This window comes from Trichosurus vulpecula, chromosome 9, assembly GCF_011100635.1.
Source record: "Trichosurus vulpecula isolate mTriVul1 chromosome 9, mTriVul1.pri, whole genome shotgun sequence".
NCBI lineage: Eukaryota > Metazoa > Chordata > Mammalia > Diprotodontia > Phalangeridae > Trichosurus > Trichosurus vulpecula.
In genome coordinates, this window is record NC_050581.1 from 65,535,621 (window position 1) to 65,560,677 (window position 25,057).

General features: G+C 40.6%; 1 protein-coding gene across 1 annotated transcript in view; it reads left to right on the forward strand.

Moving 5' to 3' along the window:
- FRMD3 (FERM domain containing 3) overlaps positions 1 to 25,057 on the forward strand; it is a 334,062-nt gene that overhangs the window by 279,071 nt on the left and 29,934 nt on the right. The window contains exons 10-13 of the mRNA XM_036739138.1: positions 797 to 885; positions 5,599 to 5,673; positions 6,882 to 6,950; positions 10,194 to 10,318. Of these exons, the coding sequence (XP_036595033.1) occupies positions 797 to 885; positions 5,599 to 5,673; positions 6,882 to 6,950; positions 10,194 to 10,318 (358 nt within the window). The remainder of the gene's footprint in view (positions 1 to 796; positions 886 to 5,598; positions 5,674 to 6,881; positions 6,951 to 10,193; positions 10,319 to 25,057) is intronic.

A 25,057-nucleotide genomic window follows, 5' to 3' on the forward strand; every position in this document is an offset into this window, starting at 1 on the left:
TATCTGTGATTCACGGCAGAACTTAAAATGTAACTACAGCATTGTAATGCAGTGGAGTCCATGCTTTTGGAATTTGTGACTGCTGTGGGGATGATAGGCTGAGAACAATTAGGAAGGAAAAGACTAGATGTTGGCTTTGCACTTCTGGGGAAACAGGCAACAACTTTTTATCACCTGCCTGTTATACATGGGGTACTAGTGATCCAAGGCACGATGGTGGAGACAGGGCCTGGATTCAGGATTTCATTGGTATGGGGAGCTCCTGGGATAAGGAAGTTCCTTCACCCATGTATTTTGGCACCTTCTAGTTAATTTATTGTCTAAGAGAGTTCTTGGAATACTTAGAGGTTACGTGACTTGCCCAGGGTCACACAGCCAAGTTTGGGTCAAAGGCAGAACTTGGAATATGAAATTCAGTTCAGTTTAGTGAGGAATTCTTAAGTGTCTACCATGTACAAGGCATGTTTTAGTCACTGGGGGTACCAAAACCAAATCAAATAACCCCTGCCCTCGAGGAACTCTCCGTTCTACTGGCTGGGGATACAACATGTCTACACAGATAAATACAAAGTTATAGGGAGGGGGAATACAAACGGGAAAATGAGGAAAGGCCTAGTATTGGTGATGGGACTTCAGCACAGCTTTGAAAAGATGACAATTTTTTTTTTTTGCAAAAAAAAAAAACAAACCAGCAACCAGACTAAGTCTTGAGAGGGCTTCAGACTCCTAATTTGTGTTTCTAAAGTGTTGAAAATCCCCTTCTTATGCTCTTTTTTGCTCTGTTCCCTTTCATTAGAAAAAGGCCATGTTGGAATTTCACACCTCAACTCCGGCTGCTTGTAAACACCTCTGGAAGTGTGGGGTGGAGAATCAGGCCTTCTACAAGTAAGCTATTTTTGTTCATTTGATGCTAGTGGTTAAAAAAGCATCCAGAAAGCCTTTATGTTGTCTGTAGTAGTTATTTCTTTTACCATAGTCAACCTGAGATCATTTGCAAGTGAGTTCAAAGTTCTTCAGGTGTTTTATGGGGCTTCCTTCCTGGTATAACTCAGACAGCTGTCCTTGTGCTAAGGCCCACTGGCCTTAGAACTGAGGTGAGAGGTCTTGGGGGTCAGGTTAGGAGAATGTTGGCTTGTGTGTGTGTGTAACAAAACAAAAGGAAAAATTATTCAGGGGGATTATCCATCTTTTTGTTTTATTCACACATTTTTCCTCCACTTTTATCACAGACAATAAAATTTTTTTTCTGAATTTTTTTCATTGTTTCCATGGGGTTCCAATTGCATTGCTGTCCACACTGAACAGCGCGGAATATTAAAGCTGGAACCCACCTCAGAGGTCTCCTAATCTTACCCACTAATTTTATAGTAGACAAAACTGACACCCAATCACTCAATAAACAGGCATTTATTATGCATTGAGTATGTGCCAGGCACAACAAAAGGCAGAAATGGCCCTGTCCTCAAAGAACTTACATTCTAACGAGGGAGACAATATTTGTACAGAGTAAATAGTCAATAAGTAGGTATGTAGGTAAGCTTAGAGGCAAGGCAGTGAGATGCTCAGTGGATAGAGCACCAGGCCTGGAATCAGGAAGACCTGAGTTCAAATCCGGCCTCAGACACTTACTAGGTGTGTTACCCTGGTCAAATCATTTAACCTCATTGACCTCAGTTTCCTCATCTGTATCTTTGTATCAGTATCTTTGCGAAGAAAACCACAACCATGAAGAGTCAGACACGGCTGAAATGACTGAATGACCGCATCAAAGCTTAGAGGCAAGGCCGTATAGAGTATGTGACTTGTCTAGGGTCACACAGCGGCAAAATGGCGAGCTGGAGGCCTCCATGCCGCTACTGTACGTGGCCTCCAGAATCACTGATCTCTGTTCCTCCTTTAGCCTCAGTGTGGAGAAATAACTCTATTAGCTGACGTTTATATGAGGCTTAAGATTCCTAAGACATTTTATACATATTATCTCATTTGATCATCATACCAACCCAGCTTTCACTGTTTTACGGAAGAGGAAACTGAGTTAAACAAACAGCTTGCCCAGGGGCCTACAGCTAGGGTGAGATTTGAACTCAGGTTTTCCTCACTCTGAGTCCTGTGCTCTGCCACACCCAGCTGGCTCACAAGGGAGGGTCTTTGGCTTCTTGGGGCCTTATCACAATTATTATTTTTGTGTATTGAAGAATGACAAAGCATGGTCCCAGGCCCTATCATGAAGAGTATATAGGTTGTTTACCCATTTCAGCTCACATTCCTTGGCATGGGAACCGTGCAGGCCAGCGTTCGGTGAGTAAGAATTCCCCGATGTGCTTTTGAGCCACTCTTGGAAAGAGGCCACTGATTAGCTAGAAAATCCTGGCACCAGAGTTTGCTACAAAGCAAAGGGGCACAGGGGCAGTAAGTTTGCTTTTGTCTCCCACTGCCAGCTCTCAGGCATCCCAAGGGACAAGCTCTGCTGATCATTATCTTGAGGAAATTTTCATTTTAACCTCCACAACAAAAGCAAAACCCAGTGTAGCAACATGATTGTGACCAACCTCCATCCGCTAAAGAAGAGATAGGAGAACAAACCTCCCTCCCTTCTCTGTAGGGGTGGGTGTGCTATGGGTGTGGAACATAGCATCTAATGTTGGACTCAGTTAACCTCTTTTTTTTTTTCTTCCTTTTTTTTCCTTTGTTATTAGGGACAGGATGGCTGTTTGGTTGGGTGGGGAGGGCTATCTTGGAAACTGAAAGCAAATAAAAAACAAAAGCTGTCAATGCAACGTTTTTTAATGTGGATATTTTTTTACAAGAGAATTTCTGTTTATACTTTTATGCCTCGCTCTCCAAAGAGCAGAGTGTTTCCAATTAGAGACTGTGAGGTAGGAAAAAATGGAACACCGGCCTGAGAGTCAGGAGACCTGGGTTCTAGTCCTAAAATGTATGGCTTTCTATCAAGTAACTTCCCCTTTTTGAGACTCAGTGCTCTCATCTATAAAAGAGGAGATTCAGACCAGAAGATCTCCAAGGGCCATTCCAACTCTAATACTTGGTGTGCAGTGTCCTTATACAGGTTATTCATAAGTTACGTATTTATACATATTTATCTACATGTAGACATGGGAATATAATATATTTTTGTTTATTTATCTCTGAGACTTGGAAAATGTCTCTAAAATGTTATGCTTCAAGGAGATTAGAGTGGTGGGCATGGTGGCCCACACTTATATCTGGGAGGCTGCTGGATTGCCTGGGCCTGGAATTTCTGAGCTGATTTGGGCTAAGTGATTGGCCACCTGCACCAAGTCTGGCATCAATACAGTGAACTCTTGGGAGTGGGGGGACCAGGAGCATCTCTGACAGCTCTAATGGGACCAATAGAGCAGTCAGAGATCTGATAATAAAGAATGTAGAGAGGGTGAAGTCCTTCACAGAGATAAGAAAGTAGAAATAAAGTGTCAAAGGTCAGCACCAATTTATGTTGTTTGTTGTTTCAAATCCGACTCTTCATGGTCTCATTTGGGGTTTCCTTGGCAAAAATATTGGAGTAGTTGGTTGTTTCCTTCTCCAGCTAATTTTACAGCCAGTAAGCGTCTGAGGCCAGATTTGAACTCAGGAAGATGTCTTCCTCACTGCAAGCCCCACACTTTACACACTATGGTGCCACCTAGCGGCCCTGATATATACCGTCACTCATTTCAAATCTCTATGTAGGATTGTAGCATCCCAGATTTGGAGTTGGAAGGAATTTTAGAAGCCATTTAACCCAAGCCCTTCATTTTACATTGAGGCATTAAATGACTTTCCTAGATAATAAATAACAACTGGGATTTGAACCCAGGCCCTCTGACTCCAAATCTGGCACTCTTTACCACTGTACCACGCTCCATCCGTGTAGACAAAGCCTTTAGAGTTCTGAACAGCAAGGGCATTTTAAACTCTACCATCAAAATTCAGGCATCCTTCCAACTTTTAATAAAAAAATCCTTCCAAGTGTTTAGCAGTCCTGTGGTGTAACTGAAAAAGTGATTGCCTGCTGGAAAGTTGGGGCTTCTGTATCTTCATTGTGTTTTCTGTGGATGTTGCAGCTGAGGGAAGAGGTAAATGCCCAGTAAAGGGGTAACATGAAGGCAGATAGCTGGCACAGTAGATAGAGCTCCAGGCCTGGAGTCAGGAAGACTCATCTTTGTGAGTTCAGATGTGGCGTCAGATACTTACTAGCTGTGTGACCCTGGGTAAGTCATTTACCCCTGTTTGCCTCAGTTTCCTCATCTGTAAAATTAGCTGGAGAAGGAAATTGCAAACCACCCCAGTATCTTTGCCAAGAAAACCACGAATGGAGTCACGAAGAGTTGAACATGTCTGAAATGACTGCACAACAACAACAAAAGGGAGAATGAGCAAATTAGCAGAGGGGAGGTTTTCAGGTGGTGAATGTGTAGAGATTCAGAAGCACGGCTTTCTCAGCAATGTCTGGCTTTCTTGGGAACCCATGGAACTAGGGGACAGCAAGGGACCCTCTTTGGTTAGTAAACTGGAGACAAAATTCTGCCTGAGACTCTGAAATTTAATTTGATAGAGGCGTTCTATATGATGTAGATAAGCTGATAAGCTATAGGTTCAAATTTTGCCTAATAATTATTGGCTATGTGACTGTGACCTTCTCAAGCCTTAGTTTTCTCATCTTTAAATTGGGATAGTAACATTGTTGGTACCTAACTCGTAGGGTTGTTAGGACCCAATAAGATAATATATGCAAAGCATTTTGTAAACTTTTCAATGATCTATAAATGTCAGTTGTCATTTCTGTGATAACTATCTCCTATTATGCTAGAATAGAAAGGAGTGGGAAGAACGTAGGTTGAGGATTAGACTCCTATGTTATTATCACAGGTACTAGGTGGTATAGTAGTACTCTGGGCATGGAATCAGGAAGACCTGAGTTAGAATCCTTCCTCAGACGCTTACTAGCTGTGTGACCCTGGGCAAATTGCTTAACCCTGTTCGCCTCAGCGTCCTCATCTGTAAAAGGGACTGGAGAAGGAAATGGCAAACCACTCCAGTATCTTTGCCAAGAAAATCTCTAAAAGGGTCATGAAGAGTTGGATACACTTGAAACAACTGAATAACAAAAAATGGCAAGTGTCAAACCAGCCTGTATTTTAGGGGTGTGTGTGTGTGTGGGGGGGGTTGTTGCTATTTGCCTCTTGCTTACATTTCAGTTTTATCCCTGCTAAGTCAGCACTTGGCTAGGTCTCCATCTCTCCATGTATCCTGGTCATTTACCAGGGAGAAGGATACTGGGTCATGGTGATTTAGGCATAGTTAAAACAGGAGCTGTCATCCCTTGGGATTGTGGTGAGAGGGATTTCCTAGCTTTCCCATTAGAGCAATATTCAAAAAAGTGACTGTAGATTGTGGCCTGGTACACTGCTGACATATTTGATTTCAAGGAATGAAGTGCCCCCTGAGGACTGACTAGTACTACAGGCTACCCTCTCCATTGATTTATGAAATGGAAAAGCCTCTCTTTACCAATGGCACTGCACAATCTTCACACCATCTGGGGTATTGGCTTTCTAATGTTCTGTTCTTTTCTTAAAGGTATGCAAAATCCAGTCAGATCAAGACGGTGTCAAGCAGCAAAATATTTTTTAAAGGCAGTAGATTTCGATATAGGTAGGTACTTGAAGAGGCTTTTCTCCTCCCCTACCCCCCTTTTTTGGGAGAAGTGGGATAAAAGAAACATCAGCTATTTTAATATTTTGTGAAAGTAAGTGTATTGTAACCTATTTTTAGTCCCTGGGGGTTACTAGTGCTTTTTACTCTCAAACCTCTGCACCCCCATTTTAGTTTCAGTTACTAGCTGGGGTGACCCTAGATAAGTGACTTAACCTTTTTGAGGATCATTTTCCTTCCATTTCAGCATCTTTTTTTGAACTTCAGAGTAAGGTACTCTCTTGGGGACACAAATGGTTTGAAAAGCTTAAACCACAGAGTCATAAGGAAGAAATAGAAACAGAAGACGAGTGCTTCCTATTTCAGTCCACTGTTTGGTTTTGGTGGGGGGTGGGAGGAGATAGAAGGGTGGTGAGGAGTTATCTCTGAAGGATTTCCACACAAGTGAATGAGCCAATGATGATAGAAGCAATAGGCCTTTTAAAATTTCTGGTGTATTTTACTTCATACAAGGGGAATCCCTTAACTTTAGATAAGCATGAGGACGTGATGGGGGGTGGTGAGGATATATAAGGTTATGTGACTAGCCAAGACAAGGAGGAAGGAAGTGATTGGAGATTCAGGCAAGAGGTACCTTGCGACCCTGGTTATGTGAGAGTGTTGGTGACCCCTCAGGCTCTGCACTGAGCTGTCCCACACAGGGGGCCTGCTCAAAGATTTCAAAACTTGGGGAGTATGTTCCACAGGGAATGTGAGTGGCTCAGGGACAGGGGGTTGTTTTCCCATCTCTGATGTCACAGGCAGGTGGGCACCTACGAATGATCTAGGGAAGCTGGAGGCTTACAACAAGGCTATGGAAGGGCCTAAAAAAGGAGGGCAGGGCAGGAGGGAGGGAGAACACCAGGCAAGAGGATGAGTCATGTCCCAGATAGAGGCAAGCATATTGCCAGAAAGGCTAATCCCTCAAACCACATTTTTTTCTTAACTATATCCCTGTCTTTTCACTGTCCTCAGGAGAGGCATTCTCTCTCTGTCTCTCTCTTTCTCTCTCTGTCTCTCTCTGTATCTCTCTGTCTTTCTCTGTCTCTGTCTGTCTCTCTCTCTGTCTCTGTCTCTGACTCTCTGTCTGTCTCTCTGTCTCTCTGTCTGTCTGTCTGTCTCTCTCTCTCTCAGTAGTATTTAGTTTCTTTCATATTTTTGTCTTACAGTGGCAGAGTTGCCAAAGAGGTAGTGGAGGCGAGTTCCAAAATCCAGAGGGACCCTCCTGAGGTGCACAGGTGAGTGGGGCCCTTCTCTTCGATATCCTGGATGGCTCCTTTTCAAGGAAAACTGCCTTAATTGTTCACCCTGGATGCTAGTAATCAGGAGTCACCTCCTGTGGGAAACTCTCCCTAATACCTCCCAAATGTGTTAGTAGTCTTGCTTTTTTCTTAGTGATCTGTATACGTATTTTATTCTGCAAATTTCTCCCCCAACCCCAGAAGTAAACTCCTTCAAGACAGGTTTTATTTCTGTTTTTCTTCTGTTGACGATTGACCATATTAAGGCAGGGAGAAGCCGAGCAGCAAAGTAAATAGAGGGCCGGGAAGACCCAGGTTCATGTCATACCTGTGACTTCCTAACTGTGGGGCCCTAGGAAAGCCACCTCTTTTAGTGCTCTGGGGCTGAGCATTTCTTAAATCCAAGTTTAAGAAGTGCTAAAGGGATCAGAGTGGAAAAAGTTTAAGAAGCCCTGCCTGGGTCAATGGTATCAGACTCAAATAGAAATGGGGGCCAATATACTATATATAAGGGCAGGGGATAGAGCTCTGGACTTGGAGTCAAGGAAAACTCATCTTTCTGAGCTCAAATCTAGCCTCAGATGCTTATTAGCTATGCGATCCTGGACAAGTCACATAACTTTGCCTCAGTTTCCTCATCTGTAAAATGAGCTGGAGAAGGAAATGGCAAACCACTCTGATATCTTTGCCAAGAAAACCTCAAATAGGGTCATGGAAGAGTCAAAAATGACTGAACAGCAACAACCATACATAAGGAACCCTGCCGGCCACATCTTGTCTTGGAAAACCACAAATTAACATTATCTATGTTTTACTGTATTTTCTTAATTTTGTTAAATATTTACCAACTACATTTGAATCTAGCAGGAGGGGGCTCGTGTTTGACACCCCTTCTCTAGGTGACATTCTAGGAGTCTGGCAATTATAAATTTGAGCACTTCTAAAATTTGATTAGAACATGCAGTTGCAACTTAGATTAGAAGATTTTGGGGGGAAGGGGGTGTAGACAAGTGTTAATGTGATCCCAGTGTAAGGAACTAGAAATTATGACACCATTTGGTGCCACCCCAGAGACATGGGTCTGCAAGTAAGTTCCTTGAAGGCAGGGAATTTTATTTTATCTTTGTGTCTGCAGTACCTAGCATTGTGTTTGGCACATAGTGGAGGGCTTAATAATTGCTTGGGTGATTGGTTGATATTATCTCATTTTGTCTGTTTGATGTAACCATTTCTTTGGATATAAGAAGAAACCTAGAAGCCATTATTGGATTATAGTTATAATTTCTCTGAATACCCTTGGTGTTTCATAAGCTTCTCAAATTAATTTAATTCAGGAGTTGTCACGGTACCAATGATTATGCCCCAGAAATATAGAAACATATATAGATTACAAAGCAGCCCCTGATTCTTTTTTACTAGATTGACTGTGAGAATGAAGGACAATCAATTCACACATTAGCCTGCTCTAGAAAAACTTGTATAACCAGGGATCTTCCAAGATGCAGGACTGAAAATTGGTTTTTCATTAGTTAGATAAAGGCTGGCAAAGTAGAGGAAGTCAATGGAATGTTCTAAACCAAAGGAAGGTCTAAACAGCAGGACTCCTCTCCAGGTCAATCTCTAGGGATTCTTAGGGCAAAATGAGGATCTTATTTGATCCTTGTCACCCTGAAAGGTAGGTAAATTGTAATGAGGTGAGTACTAATGAATACTAATACTAATGAATACTAAAGACAGTGGAAATAGTCTGGAAGTAGAGATAGGAGCTACAGAGGAAAAATAAACAAGAAATTGAAAAGGGAACCCATACTCAATTTTATAGTCCTCATTCCCCAGTCCTCAGGGATTTCTCTATTGAACTGGCTCCAGGGAAGAGAAACATGCCATCTGAAACTGGTAACAACACTCCTTCCCTGCCTTTTTCCTTTGCTAATGGAAATTCCTATCCTGAGATGTAAGTCATTTCAGCTGGCTCGGTCAGCACACTTTTTCATCTCAAATATGGCAGCCTGTGGTTGTCTCCTGTAATTTTGACACAAAATAGGAAAAGTGGGCATTTGCAAGGAGGGCTTTCCCCTTTGGAGAGGATTGCTGTCAGTCATAGCACAGCTGGCCGGGTGACCTGTGGTAGAGTGGGTAAGCAGTCATTACAGCTGCAAGCAGATGCTCTTGCGAAGGCATCTGCTTAGTTTTCCAGCCAGCTGACTGTCATCATGCCCACTAATTAATGGGTATTCCCTTCCAGAACAGAATACACAGTTTGGGTAAGTAGACTGGGCCAGTTGAAGAAATGAATCGGAAGTGGGCTACATGAAACATTCAGCATGACCAGGATATCTGCCAATACAGAGAAAGCATCCCTTGTAGATCGTGGGTATTGCCTGTTTATCTGGCTGCCTGACTTTGTTTCCTGAATTAAAATCACTCCAGGCCTTGCCCGACCTCAAATGTCCTGGGTATCCATTAGATGGATCAGATCTCTTTTCCCCTTCTCATCTCTGTGTTGATGCAGCCTGTGTGCCTGCACTTAACTGCAAAGACTAGGAAATGAAATTTGCTATATTATTTTGCATGAATTCTAGTTAATTAGTAGATTAAAAAAAGGACTTCACATATGAAAAATGAGGTTTGAGTGCTAATAATCTAGCTTTTGTTCAGTCATGTCTGACTCTTCGTGACCCCATGGACCATAGCATGCCAGGCCCTTCTGTCCTCCACTATCAAAGTCATGTTCATGGTTCCCATGACATATTATCTATCTATCTCATCCTCTGCCAACCCCTTTTCCTTTAGTTTTCCCCAACAACAGGGTCTTTTCCAGTGAGTCTCGTCTTCTTATTATGTAGCCAAAGTATTTAAGCTTCAGCTTCCATATTTGACCTTCCAGTAAATAACTTGAATTAATTTCTTTAAAGTATTGACTGATTTGACCTCCTTGTTGTCCAAGGGACTCTCAAAAGTCTTCTCTAGCACCACAATTCAAAAAGGTCGATTCTGTGGTGCTCAGCTTTCCTTATGGTCCAACTCTCACAGCCGTCCATCGCTACTGGAAAGACCATAGCTCTGACTATGGAGACCTCTGTCAGACCTTCATTAGACCAATAATCCAGCACTACCGGTCTAATCTATTTTGTGAAGGAGGGATATTACAATTCTGAAGGCAGACAGATATAAGAGATCAGATAAGCATTTGAAATGATCTTTGGAAACCATTCCCTTATGGGTTGTACTTGCTTTCAGAGCCAACATTACCCAGAGCAAGAGTTCCTACTCTTTGAATAAGCAGCTCATAATCAACATGGAACCCTTGCAGCCACTTTTGCCTTCTCCCAGTGAACAGGAAGAGGAGGTTCCTTTGGATGGTGGTAAGTCCTATCTCTGATAACATTCTGGTTGTGGGACCCTGGGCAAATCTCTTAACTTAGGCAGCTCTCTAAGAATGTAAGTTACAGCACATGCACCCATCTTCACTGATAAAGGGGGTTTTCAGCTAGGAATCACAGATCCAAACAAATAAACCAACAACAACAAAAAAGTCAGCTACTCCTTTCCATTCCATACACCAATAACAGAAGCTTGCAATGGACCTGTAATTTGGGTGGTTTTAGTAACCCATCTGTCATTATACTTCTGAAGTGAGATGAGAACGGTCAAGTTTCTTTACTTGCTCTTGAGAAGAGTTATTATCAAGGTCATTTTTTCAAATCGGGTGACGTGAAAATCACTGGTGCGATACAAAATCGTAATATATATTTATTATCTAATATTAAATCTTGATGTTGCTAAGTTCATATGATATCAAACTATATCCTTCAGTATAGTGCCAATTTTAAAATTGTTTTTATTAGATTATATACCTTCTTGAGTAATTATACTCTTTTACCAGCTCCTTTGATGGGCCTGATTGATACTGGCTTCTCTTCTGCCTATTACTGGTTCTTTTAGTCATTCTCTTCACTTGATCCTTTCTAAATGTTTACTCCAAACTTCCATTCCCCTTTCACAGTTTCAGTTCCACTAATTTCAACTAGAAAAGATAACAACAGCCAATTCCTAACCAGCCCTCCCTCTCAAAATCAAAAGATGCTAGGCAAAAAAGAAAAAAATACTATGTTGAGTGTGTCCATGTTTCTACACGCTATTTGCTTTTTAAGGTAACTTCTTTCAGGGGAGGATCCTGTCTCTGTACCATACCTGGTGCTGTAGGTGAAAAAATCACTATACATGTACATGTTTGTCAGAAAAATACTACTGAAGAAAAATTAATACAAATAATGTCCTCCGTGATTTTGGTTCAAGTCTGCTAGATACAGTTTTTATTTAATACACATTTGAACCACTTTTGCCTTGGAGAGAGATGTCCAAAATGGCATAGATCCATATGTCTCTAACATGACTCTCTGCCACACAAGGATTTCAGGTAACATCGATATGAGTCTTGATCAAGGAAAAGATAACAATATGTTAAAATACATTTCGGGGTTAACATTCCAAAGTAGTCACCACTCATTTCCTACACGGGCACTTCCCCTTAAGAATTCCTTCTTGTGATTAATATCTTAACCTTGAATTTCAAAAGGTAAGAGATACTGTCCCCAGGTGGGTCATGGTGCCAGCCCTTCCAGGTGGATCCTATGTATAAAGGAGTTAAGTCTGGTTATCACTTTTACTTCATTTCAAAGGAAGGTCTTAGTCTTTGTTCATCCTGCTATTCAAAAAAATGGGAAAGATTTGGAAAGAGGCTTAGTCTGGAGAAATAGTATTTCTTAATATTTCTAGATAAACTGAAAAGGAGGTTTTTAAAAAATATGCCTCAGTGATACAAAGAAAATAGAAACGAGAAAACATAAAATAAACGATATATTTTACCCTGACATGAACTTAATATACCATGTTATTCTTTGCCTCTCTGGTGACTTTTGTCTCAGGTTTTACAGAATTAATCATATTCTAGGTAATGGTAAAGAATGTTTCATCGAGACTATCAGCCTGGAGTCAGGAATAGTCATTCTCTGTTAATCAGCCTCTTCTTTCTCTCCTCACCTGAAACTGCCAGGAGATGGCAGTGCAGGGTATTGGTGACCATAGGAGCCCTCATGGCCTTAATTGGTAATTAATTTAGACTTCTGAGAAAATTGTGAGATGACTTTTTTTCTATAAGACAGGCCTGGGGGATTAATTTTCAGATTGGCCCCATTGGGCTGAGGGGAAAAAAAAACCAGGTTATAGATACCACTAAGTAACAAGAAAGTTTTGATAACGCCTTAAAGTTGCTAGGAAACAGGGATTAGAGTGAATTAGAAATGGGGTAGGCTTCAGCTGAGAATTTCCTACAACTTGCAACCTGACTTTTGGAGTTCTGCAGGGAAGAAAAAAATCAGATTGTGAGGAGGGACGTGGTATTTTTAGAAATCCCTTTCAAGAAGACATATAAGCATATTTTGCAGGTATATGTAAAAAAAAATGATTTGGTTTCCTACTCTAAACCACTGTTGTTATTTGTTCTACTGTAAGAATGGTATGTCCTCTGTTTGGCATTATAAGAAGATTGGGATTATAATGGCAAAGGTGAGTAAAATATATCGAATGAGAATGGTCACTGAACAGCAGTCCCATCTCAGTATAAAGGTAATTATCATTTACTATGGCACGCATGCAGACCAGCATAATTAAAAAGGTAAAAGTCAGACTATTTCTTCTTCCTTGAGGCTGAGCAGACAGAAATAAACTTTATATGCTTGCTTTGAAAATATTTAATGCCGTGCCACTAAGGTAACAAATGTAGTTAAGTTTTTTTTTTATTTTTGCCTTTTAACACCAGTTATTTGCTCATGACAGCTCCTTCCACTGAACCCTCCATTGTAACAAAGGAAAAAAAAATTAAGCAGAAAAAACAAAGAAAAAGAAAAACTGTTAAGCAAAACCAACCATCACAGGGACAGAGGTTGTTAGTATATGCCATGTTCTGCATTCATAATTCTCCACCTCTTGTTGCTGAGAGAAGAGAGGTGTATTTCATCATTAGTCCTCCCAGGGTCATGTTTTAATCAGAACACAATTGCCTTTTAATACTTCATTGGTATTGTTGCTATCGTGTTTATCGTCCTCTTGGTTCTGCTAAATTTGCTACGCATCAGTTCATACAAGTCTTTCCATGTTTTTCTGAATTTCTCCTTTATATTTTCTTATACTATTCCATTATATTCACATACCGTAATTTGTTCGATCTTTGCCTAACTGATGGGCGTCTATGTTGTTCTTGATCAATGTAGTTATGTTTTTGAGGATTGTTTTGAGGGTATGTCTGGAATCATAAAATACATTGAGTTTTGAAACTTAATTTCTGAAAAAGGGTATGCAATCACATCAGGATATTCTTAATGCATATACATGTTGCCCTCCCCCTTGCTAGTACTGCCTTGCCCCTCACCCCTTTTCCCCATCCCTCGCATACAACAGGTGAGCTGGGGCACAGCTGCATTTTCCATTTTCAGGGCCTTAAAAATAATTCCAGTGCTTTTCATATATAAGAAGCAGTTGTTTGCATTCCATCACCAGTCAAGTCTCTGACAGCCTGAAAGCTGCACGGAGTTACTTGGATTTTGAGTTGTTAGACCCCCATGCTCCACTGACTCTGGCTTCCTCTGTATTTATTGTGCTTGAAGATTCAAAAGAACAGGCCCTCTTCTCCTTCTCAATGTGGCATAACCATAGTTCACTCATGATTTTTCCTTGGTCCCTAAAGCTCATGGGATCATAGGTTTTGAGCTGGAAGGGGCCTTAGAAATCATACAATCTAACTCCCTCATTTTACAGACGAAGAAATTGAAGCCCAGAGAAATTAATGGCTAGAAACATTAAGCGATTCACCCAAGGCCACACAAGTAGCAAGTGGCAGAGCAGGGATTTGAACCCAGGTCTTTTGACTCCAGAAACCCAACATGTTCTCTACTACTCTACACTGCCTTCCAGGGAATTTTTGTGGTATTCACTTGAGCTACATCAATCTCTTTGCAAAGTCAGTTTATCTCCCCTAGTTAGAATGTGAGCTTCTTGAGAGCAGGGGATGTCTCACTTTTGTGTTTGTATTTCCAGCAATTGGCACGTAGCCAGTGCCTAATATAGTTTTCATTCATTAATTTTTTTTTACATATTCTTTGTTATCAAATACATCCCCTCCCCCAAAGAGCCATTTTTAATATGATAGAATAAAAGGAAAGGTGAAAACAAACAGTTGAATGGAACAAATCAATGTTCTCAACCTAATCTTATAGTAGATACAATATTCCACACCCATAATTCCCAACTTTGAAAGGAAGGAATAAGATACCCTTTTAAAATCTCTTCTTTGGGGTCAACTGGAGTCATTCTCATTATGCATCCAGTTTAATTCTTTTTTTGTCCTTTCCATTTACATAATTCTCATCATTGTTTGATTCTGTTTACTTCAGGCTATGCCAGTTCATAAAAATCTTCCCATGTTTCTCTGAAATCTTGATGTTCATAATTTCTTGCAATAGCCAAGTCATTTCCTGGTCATTTTGTTTCAGCCATTTTCCCTTGAGGTTCTCTTGGGCTGTAGCCTGGATGCTCTGTCTAGATCTCTTGGGATTACCAAGCAGTAAGGAGACACTTACAAATGCTATGGAGCACCTCGATTTTTCTACGACCTTGCTGTATGTGGCCATATACTAGAATCTAAGGCTACTCTTACCATAGTCGTGACTAAATTCCTCAAGAGAAGAGATTGTTTTATTCTTTGTATGTGCATCTCCTGCCCATAGCATACTTCCTGGTACAAGACTGGTGCTTAATAAAGGCTTGTTAATTGATTGCACCATTTCAATGTTGTTATGTCTTAATCTCTCCGAATGGTGGTATCTGTGGTTTCCCCTACACTTTGAAGTCATTCCCTCACATCTCCTGCCAGGGATGCAGCTGCTGTGGATGCTGATATGGTAGACAGGAGTCCTTCATTTGACATAGGGCATCTCCTTCCTTATTTTATTTTTAACTATAGTACAAGATTAGTGAACTAAAAACCCAGGATTAATCATCTCACCTAATAAATTACTGATGAGAGAGGCATGATTTGCATTAGCCACTTTTCCCCGTCGCTCACCACTCTGGGTGTAGAGGACTTGGTGCACTCCTTAGGCAAAGGGATAAAGGCTATGTATGTATCATCATGCCCCAGAATGCTCTGAGAATCTACTGTTAACTTTCTAATTTCTTGTAAGCTGTGGCCTCCTTTGTGCTTTCATTCTGGGTAATCTCAGGAGGTCGTGGTACTTGGTGACACCCAGCTTGCATAAGAGTGCTTTATATCATCCAAAAGAAAGAGGGGCAGTGGAGATTTTATAAGTAGTCACTATTATGTAAGGAATACAAGCATTTCATTCTGCCGTGACTATGGCACATTTTATTTATTTTTTTCAAAATTGGCATTTACCTTGCAGATTGCCTCTGTGCAGCATTTCGTTCCTGAAGGTTGCTAATTCAGCATAACCAGATCAGTTTACTAAATACACTGTACTTCTGAGTGTGTGTGGAAATGCCTCTTACCCCTGGGGAGAAGGTGAAGGAGAAGAAAATCATTTCTATAGTGCCTATGTGCTGGGCACAGTGCTAAGTGCTTTTTACAAATATTATCTCCTTTGATCCTTACAGCAACCCTGCTACATAGATGTTATTATCATCCCCATTTTATAGTGGAGGAAACAGGTTAAGTGACTTTCCCAAGGGTCACACAGCTATTAAGTGTCTGAGGCCGGATTTGAACTGAGGTCTTCTTGACTCCAGGCCCAGCCACTTGGTTACCCTGCAACCTCTTATCATCTCCACATTATCACTTGCCTCAGTGTCCATAGTGTTCGTAGCCTGGTGTAATTTGTGTGTGGAGGGGGAGGAGGGTCAATAAAAATAATTACATTAATTAATTAATTACAATAATTTCCTCAGCTGAAGATTTAGCAAAATTCATCCCATACCCCACCCTAAACCCCGGGATAAGTCATAATTTGGAGAGAGTAGGAGGGAGTAGCACAAACACTGGTTACATCTGTGAAATGGGGTGAATAATAGCATAGTTTGGTTGTGAGACTGAAATGGGATAACATTTGTAAGGTCCTTTTCAGACCATAAGTACGATATAACTTTTAACCATCATCAGCATCATCTTCATTATCTGATAAATTCTGGTCCTCCCTGAGAGTTCATTGGGAATTGCTTCTACATATATTAGGGCAAGTTAACTATCTCTGACAACAGTGGCATACCTCCAGAGGGCTTTCAAATGATTATTAATTGAAATAAAAATATTGTCTTTAACCTTGGGGCAAATGGCTTAAATGTGATGATGTCCTTGTCCCCATCCAAAGCTCGGACTCTAATCAGACCAGAGCCGGGAGAGCTGAGGGATACTCTGTCACTTTGGGGAACTAGTGGTTCTGATTTTTCTAGTTGAATTCATTAAGTGAGAAATAGTTCACTTTAGGGGCATGGTTCTAATTTCTTAGTTGCCCATAAACCTGCGTAGAGGAGTTTTTTAATCTTATTAGCGGGATATATACTTAATCACAGGGAAAGTCTAAAATTCCACCTTCTGCTTGCGTCGGTATCTTGCAGCTGTGCTGGGTATCAGTAATGAATTACCTTGACAGAGGTTCTGGGACACAAGGGCTCTGCTGGGGTGAAGAGATATGTCATTCAAATGTCACTTGAAATCGTTCAGATTTCCAGTCCTTAAGGCGGAAGAGCTGAGCCAGAAGAAATCGTAAGTGTAACTAGCTGCGACAGACGTTGTTTCGTCCATGAGGGGAAGAAATTATTTTGCTTGGTTCCTTGAAGAGGGAATACACCCATATTCTTCCAAAGAAATCCTGGGCTGGAGAAAAAGTAAAAAATATGAATACACTACCATCCTTTGGAAGCAGCAGCCATCAATTTTCTGAATTTCCAATATATTATGCAGTCAAGACGAGGTACTATCCTCTACCATTTTCATTTCAGTTGGTTATGGTAAAGATGGGTAAAGGCCCCACCAACTTATAGTAAATTTTGCTTGTCATAGTCAAGGCAAGAGCTTGCAGAATTTCAAAGTATATTCCCTTTTCTACCTGTGCTTCTGGCATAATTTATTGTCACAGAGAAGCAGATTTTGGCTCAGCACGAGGAAGAACACCCTGACGATTGTCGTTCAGTTGTGTCTGACTCTTCATGATCTTCAAAACCGACTCATGTTGTGAGTGGTTTGTCATTTCCTTCTCCAGCTCATTTTGCAGATGAAGTAACTGAGGCCATTAGGGTTAAGTGACTTGCCCAGGGTCACACAGCTAGTAAGCATCCGAGGTTGGATTTGAACTCAGGTCCTCCCGTACCACCTAGCTGCCCTGACCATTGCCCTGACAATTAGAGCAGCACACAAGGAAGAAATGTGTCTCCTCCCCTGCTAGATGAGAGAGACTAGATGGACATTTGTTGGAGACACTATAGAAGGAATCCTCTGAGGTCCCTTTGCTAAATGCTAAGATTTTTCTGAAACTGTATCTTGGTTTGTTGTGGGCCAGGAGAGAATAAGATGGGAAATGAGCAGTAGGGAAAAATGAGTGGGTACAGTGGGGAAAAAGCACTAACTCTAGACTTAGAGGACCTGGGTTCAAATCCTGCCTCTGGCACTCGTTACCTGTGTGACCTTGGGCAAGTCACATAACCTTTTTGAGAAACCTCACTGGGCTTTTTTTCCCCTGTCAATGAGGAGGTTAGATTACAAATCTACATCTATGATCCTATAAAGACAGCACAGCACAGCAATAGAAAACACTTCTGTTTGTCCAGGGATGAAATATAAGCAGAAGAAGGAATCTCTAGAGAGATACTTGACCAGTTAGCTCCAGAATATTCCTGAGTGGAGCCCCCCACTGGGAAGATTGAATAGATCTTAATCTTACAAGTAAGCTATTGACTTCACATTTTATTCTATGTATAGATTGGATACTCATTTTTTTTAAAAAAATCTGCTTTCGCCCTAGTTATATTCACGATCCAAATGTGTAAAATATGTGTTGATAGTATCTGCTTTAAATAATGTGGTTGACTTCGCTGTTTTAAATATTTTTGGTTTTCCACTTTTATAACCCATGATGAGTCATGACCACCAAAGCCTTGGCATTCATTGACGTGGTTTGAGGGATGCCCTTTCACCATCCTTATCCAAATGTCTTAACAGTAACCTCATAATTACTCATAGGGATCCTGGAATTTATATAATTTTATTTTCTGCAAACTTTGGCTTCCCTTTGGCAATCATTTCTTCTTATTTTCTAGATTTTTCTAGAAGTTGTTGAGAATCACTGAAGTAGAAAGTCCCTGAAACTATATTCATGTAGACTTGCCCTGTGAAATTTACATAATTTGTCAAAAGTTGTGATTCTTAATGGAACGGTGATTAGAGGGAACTCAGGAAGACCTGAGTTCTAGGGCTGTTGTGAGGATCAAATGAGGTAATGATTATAATGTGCTTAGCACGGTGCCAGGCACATAGTACGTGCTATATAAATGTGGGCTATTATTGTTATTCTAAATTTTTACTTAAATAAGCTCTTGGCTCTGTGTCCCACCATCTTGTAAAGCAAAAAAAAAAAAGGTGCTGGTATGTACCATTTTTATACAGACAGGTTTAAGGATAAAACAGAGTATATGAGTCCACAGTAGCACAGTTTGCAGAAAAGAGTAGGGTTGTCGTTGGGTTTTTTTACCCTTTTTTATGAATTCTATAAAACAGTCAAGTATTAAAAATTAATGGCAGTCAGTGTAAAAGAGAATCTGAATTGAAAGCTTCCCTGTTATAAAGGGCCTTTGCTTCCTTTATTTTAATTCTCTTATTGGAACAAAGTCCCACCAGGCGTTTTCTTTTAACCTGAAGCTTCCTTGAACATAGCAGAAGGCAGATAATACAGCGACAATGGCAGTTCCTATGACCTGGTCCTCCATTCCACCCTAACTACACGCAGGAATGGTCTCATCCCACATCTCTCTATCATCTCTGTGTTATGCTTCTGTGATGAACAATTCTGACTTTCCCCTATTTGATCATAACCTCCATCTTTTCTTGTGCTTTACCTTCCTTAAGACTGTTCTCTTTCCTCACTGTGACCTCCACCTTTGGTATTTTCTCAGGCCATCACCCATTTTCTGACTTCACTTTCCTCACTCCCCAAGTTCAGCCAGGTGGCTTAACTCCACATTAACATCTTCTCTTGAAGCTCTGGCACCCTAGCCTCATCCTTGCTCATGCCCTTCCAAACCCCAGCTCCACATTACTCCTATCCTTCATCTCCTCTGTTCCCATTCACGTACAGAGTGGGATCCAACCCCAATGACTGGCTCCATTGCAAATTTATGTTTTTATTTAACCTTGACTAGATCCTCAGTGGATCAAGACAGCCCTTTTACTCCTCTTTGATAGAGTCTCTGTCTCACTTCTCACAGGGATTTTTCTATGCTTTCTTGTCTCTGCTCAAACCTTTCACGCTTGCCTCTCTCTCAACCCTCTTAGTTGAGGACCTTACTTCATATGTTACTGAGAAAAAAGGCCACATGCTATCAGCTTCCTCCTCTCTTCCTTCTTCTCTACATCTCAAAACATTTGCCTATTTCTCCCCTTTCCCCAGTCCTGCCCATCCCCATGCTCTTTTCTCCCTTACTTTAGTCTCTGATAATGAAGTGACTCTTCTTGCCAAGGCCAACCCTTCTATAAATGTCTTTAATCCCATCTCTGTCCTCTCCAGAAGATTGCTAACTTTCAGTGTCTACCTATCACCTGGTTCTTTTCCTGCTCCCAACATCCCCAGGTCTCTCCCATTCTTAGAAACCTTCACTTGTCTCTGCCATCCTCTCAAGGTTCTGTCACTTCTTTCTCCTCCCTTCTTCAGCCATACTGTTTGAAAAAAGCTATCTACACTCACTGATGCCACTTCTTTTCTCTCATGCTTTGCAATCTAGCTTCTGACCCTATCGTTGAACTGAACTGCTATCTCCAAAATGACAAATGACCTCTTTGTTGCCAAATCTAATAGTCTTTTTTCATCCTTCTGGACCTTTCTACACCATTTGACTCTGTGTCCTCACTAGATTCTCTTGCTTTTTGTAACATTACTCTCTTATGCTTCTCCTGTCTGTCTCATTGTTCCTCAGTCTTTTATAGGACCTCCGTCCACCTTCTAACTGTCCTTAGACCTCAAGAGTCTAGCCCGGGTGCTCTTTCTCTTCACTTTCTCACTTGCTGACCACTTCAGCTCCCTTGGGCCTAATCAGCATCTCATGCAGATGCTACAATATGCCCAATAATAATTATGACAATAATAATAGCTAGTATGTATATATCACCTACTGTGTGCCAGGCACCATGCTAAGCTTTTTACAAATATGATCTCATGTGATCCTCATAACGACCCTGGGAGGTAGGTGCTATTATGGGTACATTTTACAGTTGAGGAAATGGCTCTTTCTGAGTGTCACTCCATTATCAACAGGGGGCCATCTCCAGTCCTGTTGATCTATATCTGGCCACTGGACCCAGATGGCTGTAGAGGAGAAAGTGAGGCTGGTGACTTTGTCCAGCTCTTCCTCGCTTAAATCCAATTCACTTGCCAGTCATGGCATTCTTCCCTGATGTCATGGTCCTCTGTGAGAATAAAGGACAAACAATATCAAAAACCATTATCAATAAATGCAATTGGACTTTTTGAACTGGATGTCCCACAGATATCTTAGACTTAAAAACAAGACTCACTGTCTTTGCTGCCCGACTTTATGGACTTACCTGACTCTGACACAGATTGTAAACTCCTTGAGAGCAAAGTCAGATTACTTTGTACTCTGTGTACTTTATCCTTTTTTCGTATCCCCAATCCTTAGCACGTTGGGAAGCTAGGTGGTGCAGTGGAGAGAGCACTGGCCCTGGAGTCAGGAGGACCTGAGTTCAAATGCATGACACATAGTAGGCACTGAATAAATGTTTCTTTATTGATTGAGTGACACCTGCCACCATCCTTTGAGCCCTCTACAATCACGTATCATGGCTATTTTGCTAGACAAAGGGGTTGGCTTTTGTGGATATGCCTGAATTCATATGGAATTAAATAGAGGACCATTCTGTATGTATTTGATAAGATTCTAAATGATTGCCTTGTGGTGTAGCGTTGTTAAAAAATTGTGCATTTTAATTTTTTAATCTATTTTTTAATATCACTTCCCATTGTGTGGGATGGATTTTAGGAATCCAAGAATTAAAAACAGAGGCATCTCAAGGTGAAAGTAGAAAGGAAAATTTATTACGATCCCGCGGGGAAAGGGCAACCCAGATACTAAAAGGACTGGGGTCCTCTCAGTGTCAGAGCGTGCTGGACACAGAAAATTGGGGTGTTTATATAGGTCTCTAACCGCAATTCCCCCTCCCAACCTCCTTCCTCTCAGCTTGCAGACATAAGCTTTGAGGGTACAATCTGGACGCGATAAATCTATCCCAGGGACAATGGCAAGGAACAAACAATATGGTTATTTTTGACAAGCAGGTGATGAACATGAACTTCCCACCATTCTTATTTCATTCTACTATCAACCTCAAGGTAGTAAGTCTGTCTTAATGACAATGACAATGACGATTGAACAAACAGTTCGGTTATCAGTAACAGGCAGGAATTAGTTGTTGGTTACCTCATTTTCACATCTGTGGCTACAATGGATATCCCCAGTACCCTTACACCTTGTCTCCCATCATTCATACCTAACTGGTCTTGCACGTCTACATTGCACCTGGCTTTCTGGCTTTTCATCCATTTTTCTGCTGAGCTGAGGGTCCCTTATCCTGGGGTCAATGCACAGGGGGTGAGCATCCTGTGTCCTGTCCTTACTTTCAGAGGATTTTATGGTTGCTGACTTATTCACCTCAACCCTTCTTTCTTTCAGGCCTCTCGCCATTAGGTAAATACACAGGATGTGAGCATCCTGTGTCCTGTTCTTAACCTCGGGGGCCTTATGGTCACTAGCTAAGCTTGTGGAGGGGAAAACATCTAAGTAGAGAAATGGCTTTACAGAAAGGAAAATATCTAGGTAGAGAAATGGAACTCACTATCCTACTTATTTCTATTTATCTAATTTGTTCCTTTTTATGAGAGGTCTTCACTTGTCCCACACACCTCTGACCAAAGTCAGTGAGCCAACCTTTCTAACAAAGAATTTTTTAAACAAGAAAAGGAAAAAAAAAACCTGACAAAAGCTGAATCTGATAGTATATGTAATATTTCAGACCTGTAATCCCCTACCTATATGTCATTTCTTTATACAAAGGAAAGTTTGCTGTAATTTATCTCTGGAACCAGGGTCTTCATCAAAAGGATGAGCTCTCAGGATTTAGGTATGGAACAACTTTTTGGTGGGTCTTTGGCCATCTCTGGAGATTAGCAAATTGGGGGTACCTGTGTGTTTACTGTCACAGAGAAGAAACTTTAAGTGAAAGACTGATTGACCAAAGGGGGCTGATTCTCATTCCCATTGGTTCAGACAGCTGCTCACCTTTCCTTGGTATTACTGTCTACAAAGCTAGTGGAAAATATAGGGAAAGGATTAGGAGTTCCATCTGCTATTGCGATTCAATTTAGTTTCTCTTTGCTAAAGGAAAAATGTCTCATCTGCTACACCCTCAGGCCACAAAATAATAAAGCAGAATTGATGAGAAAACAAATGCACCCTATAGAGAGAGACAAAAGGGAGAGATTTGTAGTCGGGCATGCAAACATGCAAAACAAAGGAGGCTGTTTTAATTGGTACTGTCAAGGACAGCTTGTCACCCATTTCCTTTTTTTAGAGTAAGCTCTTGTGTGACATCACACAATGCTGCATCCTACAGAATAGCTATATTTTTTCTAAGTATTGGCATACTTAAGGATGTTTGGCTCAGCTGACCAGCGTAGAGACAAGTAGCCACTTAATTTAAAATTTCCAGAGAGCCCGTTCATGCAAAATGAGAGAAAATTATGCTTGTTCCTAGTTGACATTTTTAAGTTCTTTGGGTTGACTGCAGATATTGTGTCATTTTTTTTATTCTTCTATTCCCAGTAACCTACTCAGACTGGGTACTTGATGTTTATTGAATGGAATTAAAATTTTCAACTAACAAATATTAATTTTCTTTCCCTTCCGCCTCTCCCATCCCCAGAAAAAAAGAGAAACAACATCCTTGTAACAAATATGCATATTTAAATGAAACAAATGTGCCCCCTCCCCCTTCTTAACTCCCTACCCCCAGCCTTGGCCTGGGCTAAAAATGTGTGTCTCATTCTGCATATTTAGTCCATTACCTCTCTGACCTGAGGTGGGTGGCATTCTTCATTGTTATACCTCCGGAATTGTGGTTTATCATTGCTTCTTCTTATGTCTTTAACTGAATTCTTTTCAGAAAGTTAGAAAATCAGGAGTTTTAATTCTTTTTAATTGATGACAGTATTTAAACTCCAAGCAAATAACTTACCTGCCTTCTGTCAATTTTCATAATAATAATGATAACTGGCATGTATATAATGCTTCAAAGTTTGCAAGGTGTTCTACATGCATGAGCTAAGATAGTCATCACAATAGCCGTGTGAGCTGGGCAATAGAGACAGACATTACTGGCCTCATTTTACATACGAGAAAACCAATGTTCAGGCAGATGAAGCAACTTGCCAGTGAATGACAGAGAGGAGATTTGAACTTGGGTTTTCCTGACTCCAAAACCAGCCCTCCAAAAGAATGCAGCTGGCAAAACCAAAATGAACAAACAAACAAAACAAACCCCCAAACCTAACAAACTAGGGATACCTCAAGGTATTCTCTCCCCAGTCTCCAGTAAGTTTGAATCTTTTGAAAAATCTATATTTGTAATGTATTAGGCTATTCCGTGAGATAGGGATTTATCTTAATGAGTTTGAATACTTCCCAATGCTTACACAGCATTCTCCATATAGGAGGTACTCAAAGAATGATGTTTCCTAAGTGAGGGAATGAATAAAATTGCCTTCAAAGTGATGGCACCATCTTGTTATTTGCTCTCTGTGATTTCTCACTGTTTCTTTCCTTTTCCTTTTTTTTTTTTTGCTTTTTCTTTTTGACAATAGTATATAATAATAATATATAATATAATATATAATAAATTACACACACACACACACACATACACACACACATGCATGCACACACATATATTTATAGATCCCATAGTCCAAAATTTTGACTGAATGCCCTTGTGGGAAAAATGAGGTAGCTACTTAGCAAAAATATTGTTCTTGAAAAACAAACACATTTCCAAGGCTTAGCTTTGTTTAAAGCAGACTGCTTAGTGATATGCATTGTTTCCTGTGAATAAATAAGATGGAGAACAAATCAAATAGGAGGATGTAATTGTGCAGAGGTTCTTAAGGCTCTTGGATTGCCACACAGTCCTCAGCCTCCAGAGACATCATTTTCTGGTTGTTGTGCTCTGCAGAATAGAGTATTTTCTAATAGAAGCAAACATTCTCATCTATTATGGAATCTTATCCTATTTTAGAATCTTAAAAAAAATTGATCTTTTCAGAATGTTCATGATGTCATAGAATATAGACTTAGATCTGAAAAGGCCTTAGAAGTCATCTAGTCCAACCCTTTCTCTTGACAGATGAGGCAACCGAGGCCCAATGAAATTCGGTGAGTTGCCCAGTGTCACAAGGCTAGTGAGGAACAGAGCTAAGATTGGATGCCTGGCCCATTGATTCTAAATCCAACCCTCTATCTATGATATCACCTGTTTACTCCATCAGATGACCAAATTTAGAGATGAAAGAAGATTCAAAGATACAGAGAATAATTGCCTCTTTTTTTTTTTTAGCTGAGGAAACTAAGACTGAGAAAAGTAAAATGTCCTGTTGAAGGGATAACTAGGTAATAAATGAATGAACTGGGATTTGAACCTAGGTCTTTTGATTCCCGATCTGCTTCTTTCTATTTTTCTGTAAAGTTTGACCTGGATACTTCTCAAACCTTTGGGTGGATTGTTTTCCTTTTGTTTGATGGTTATGGTCTAGGCACCA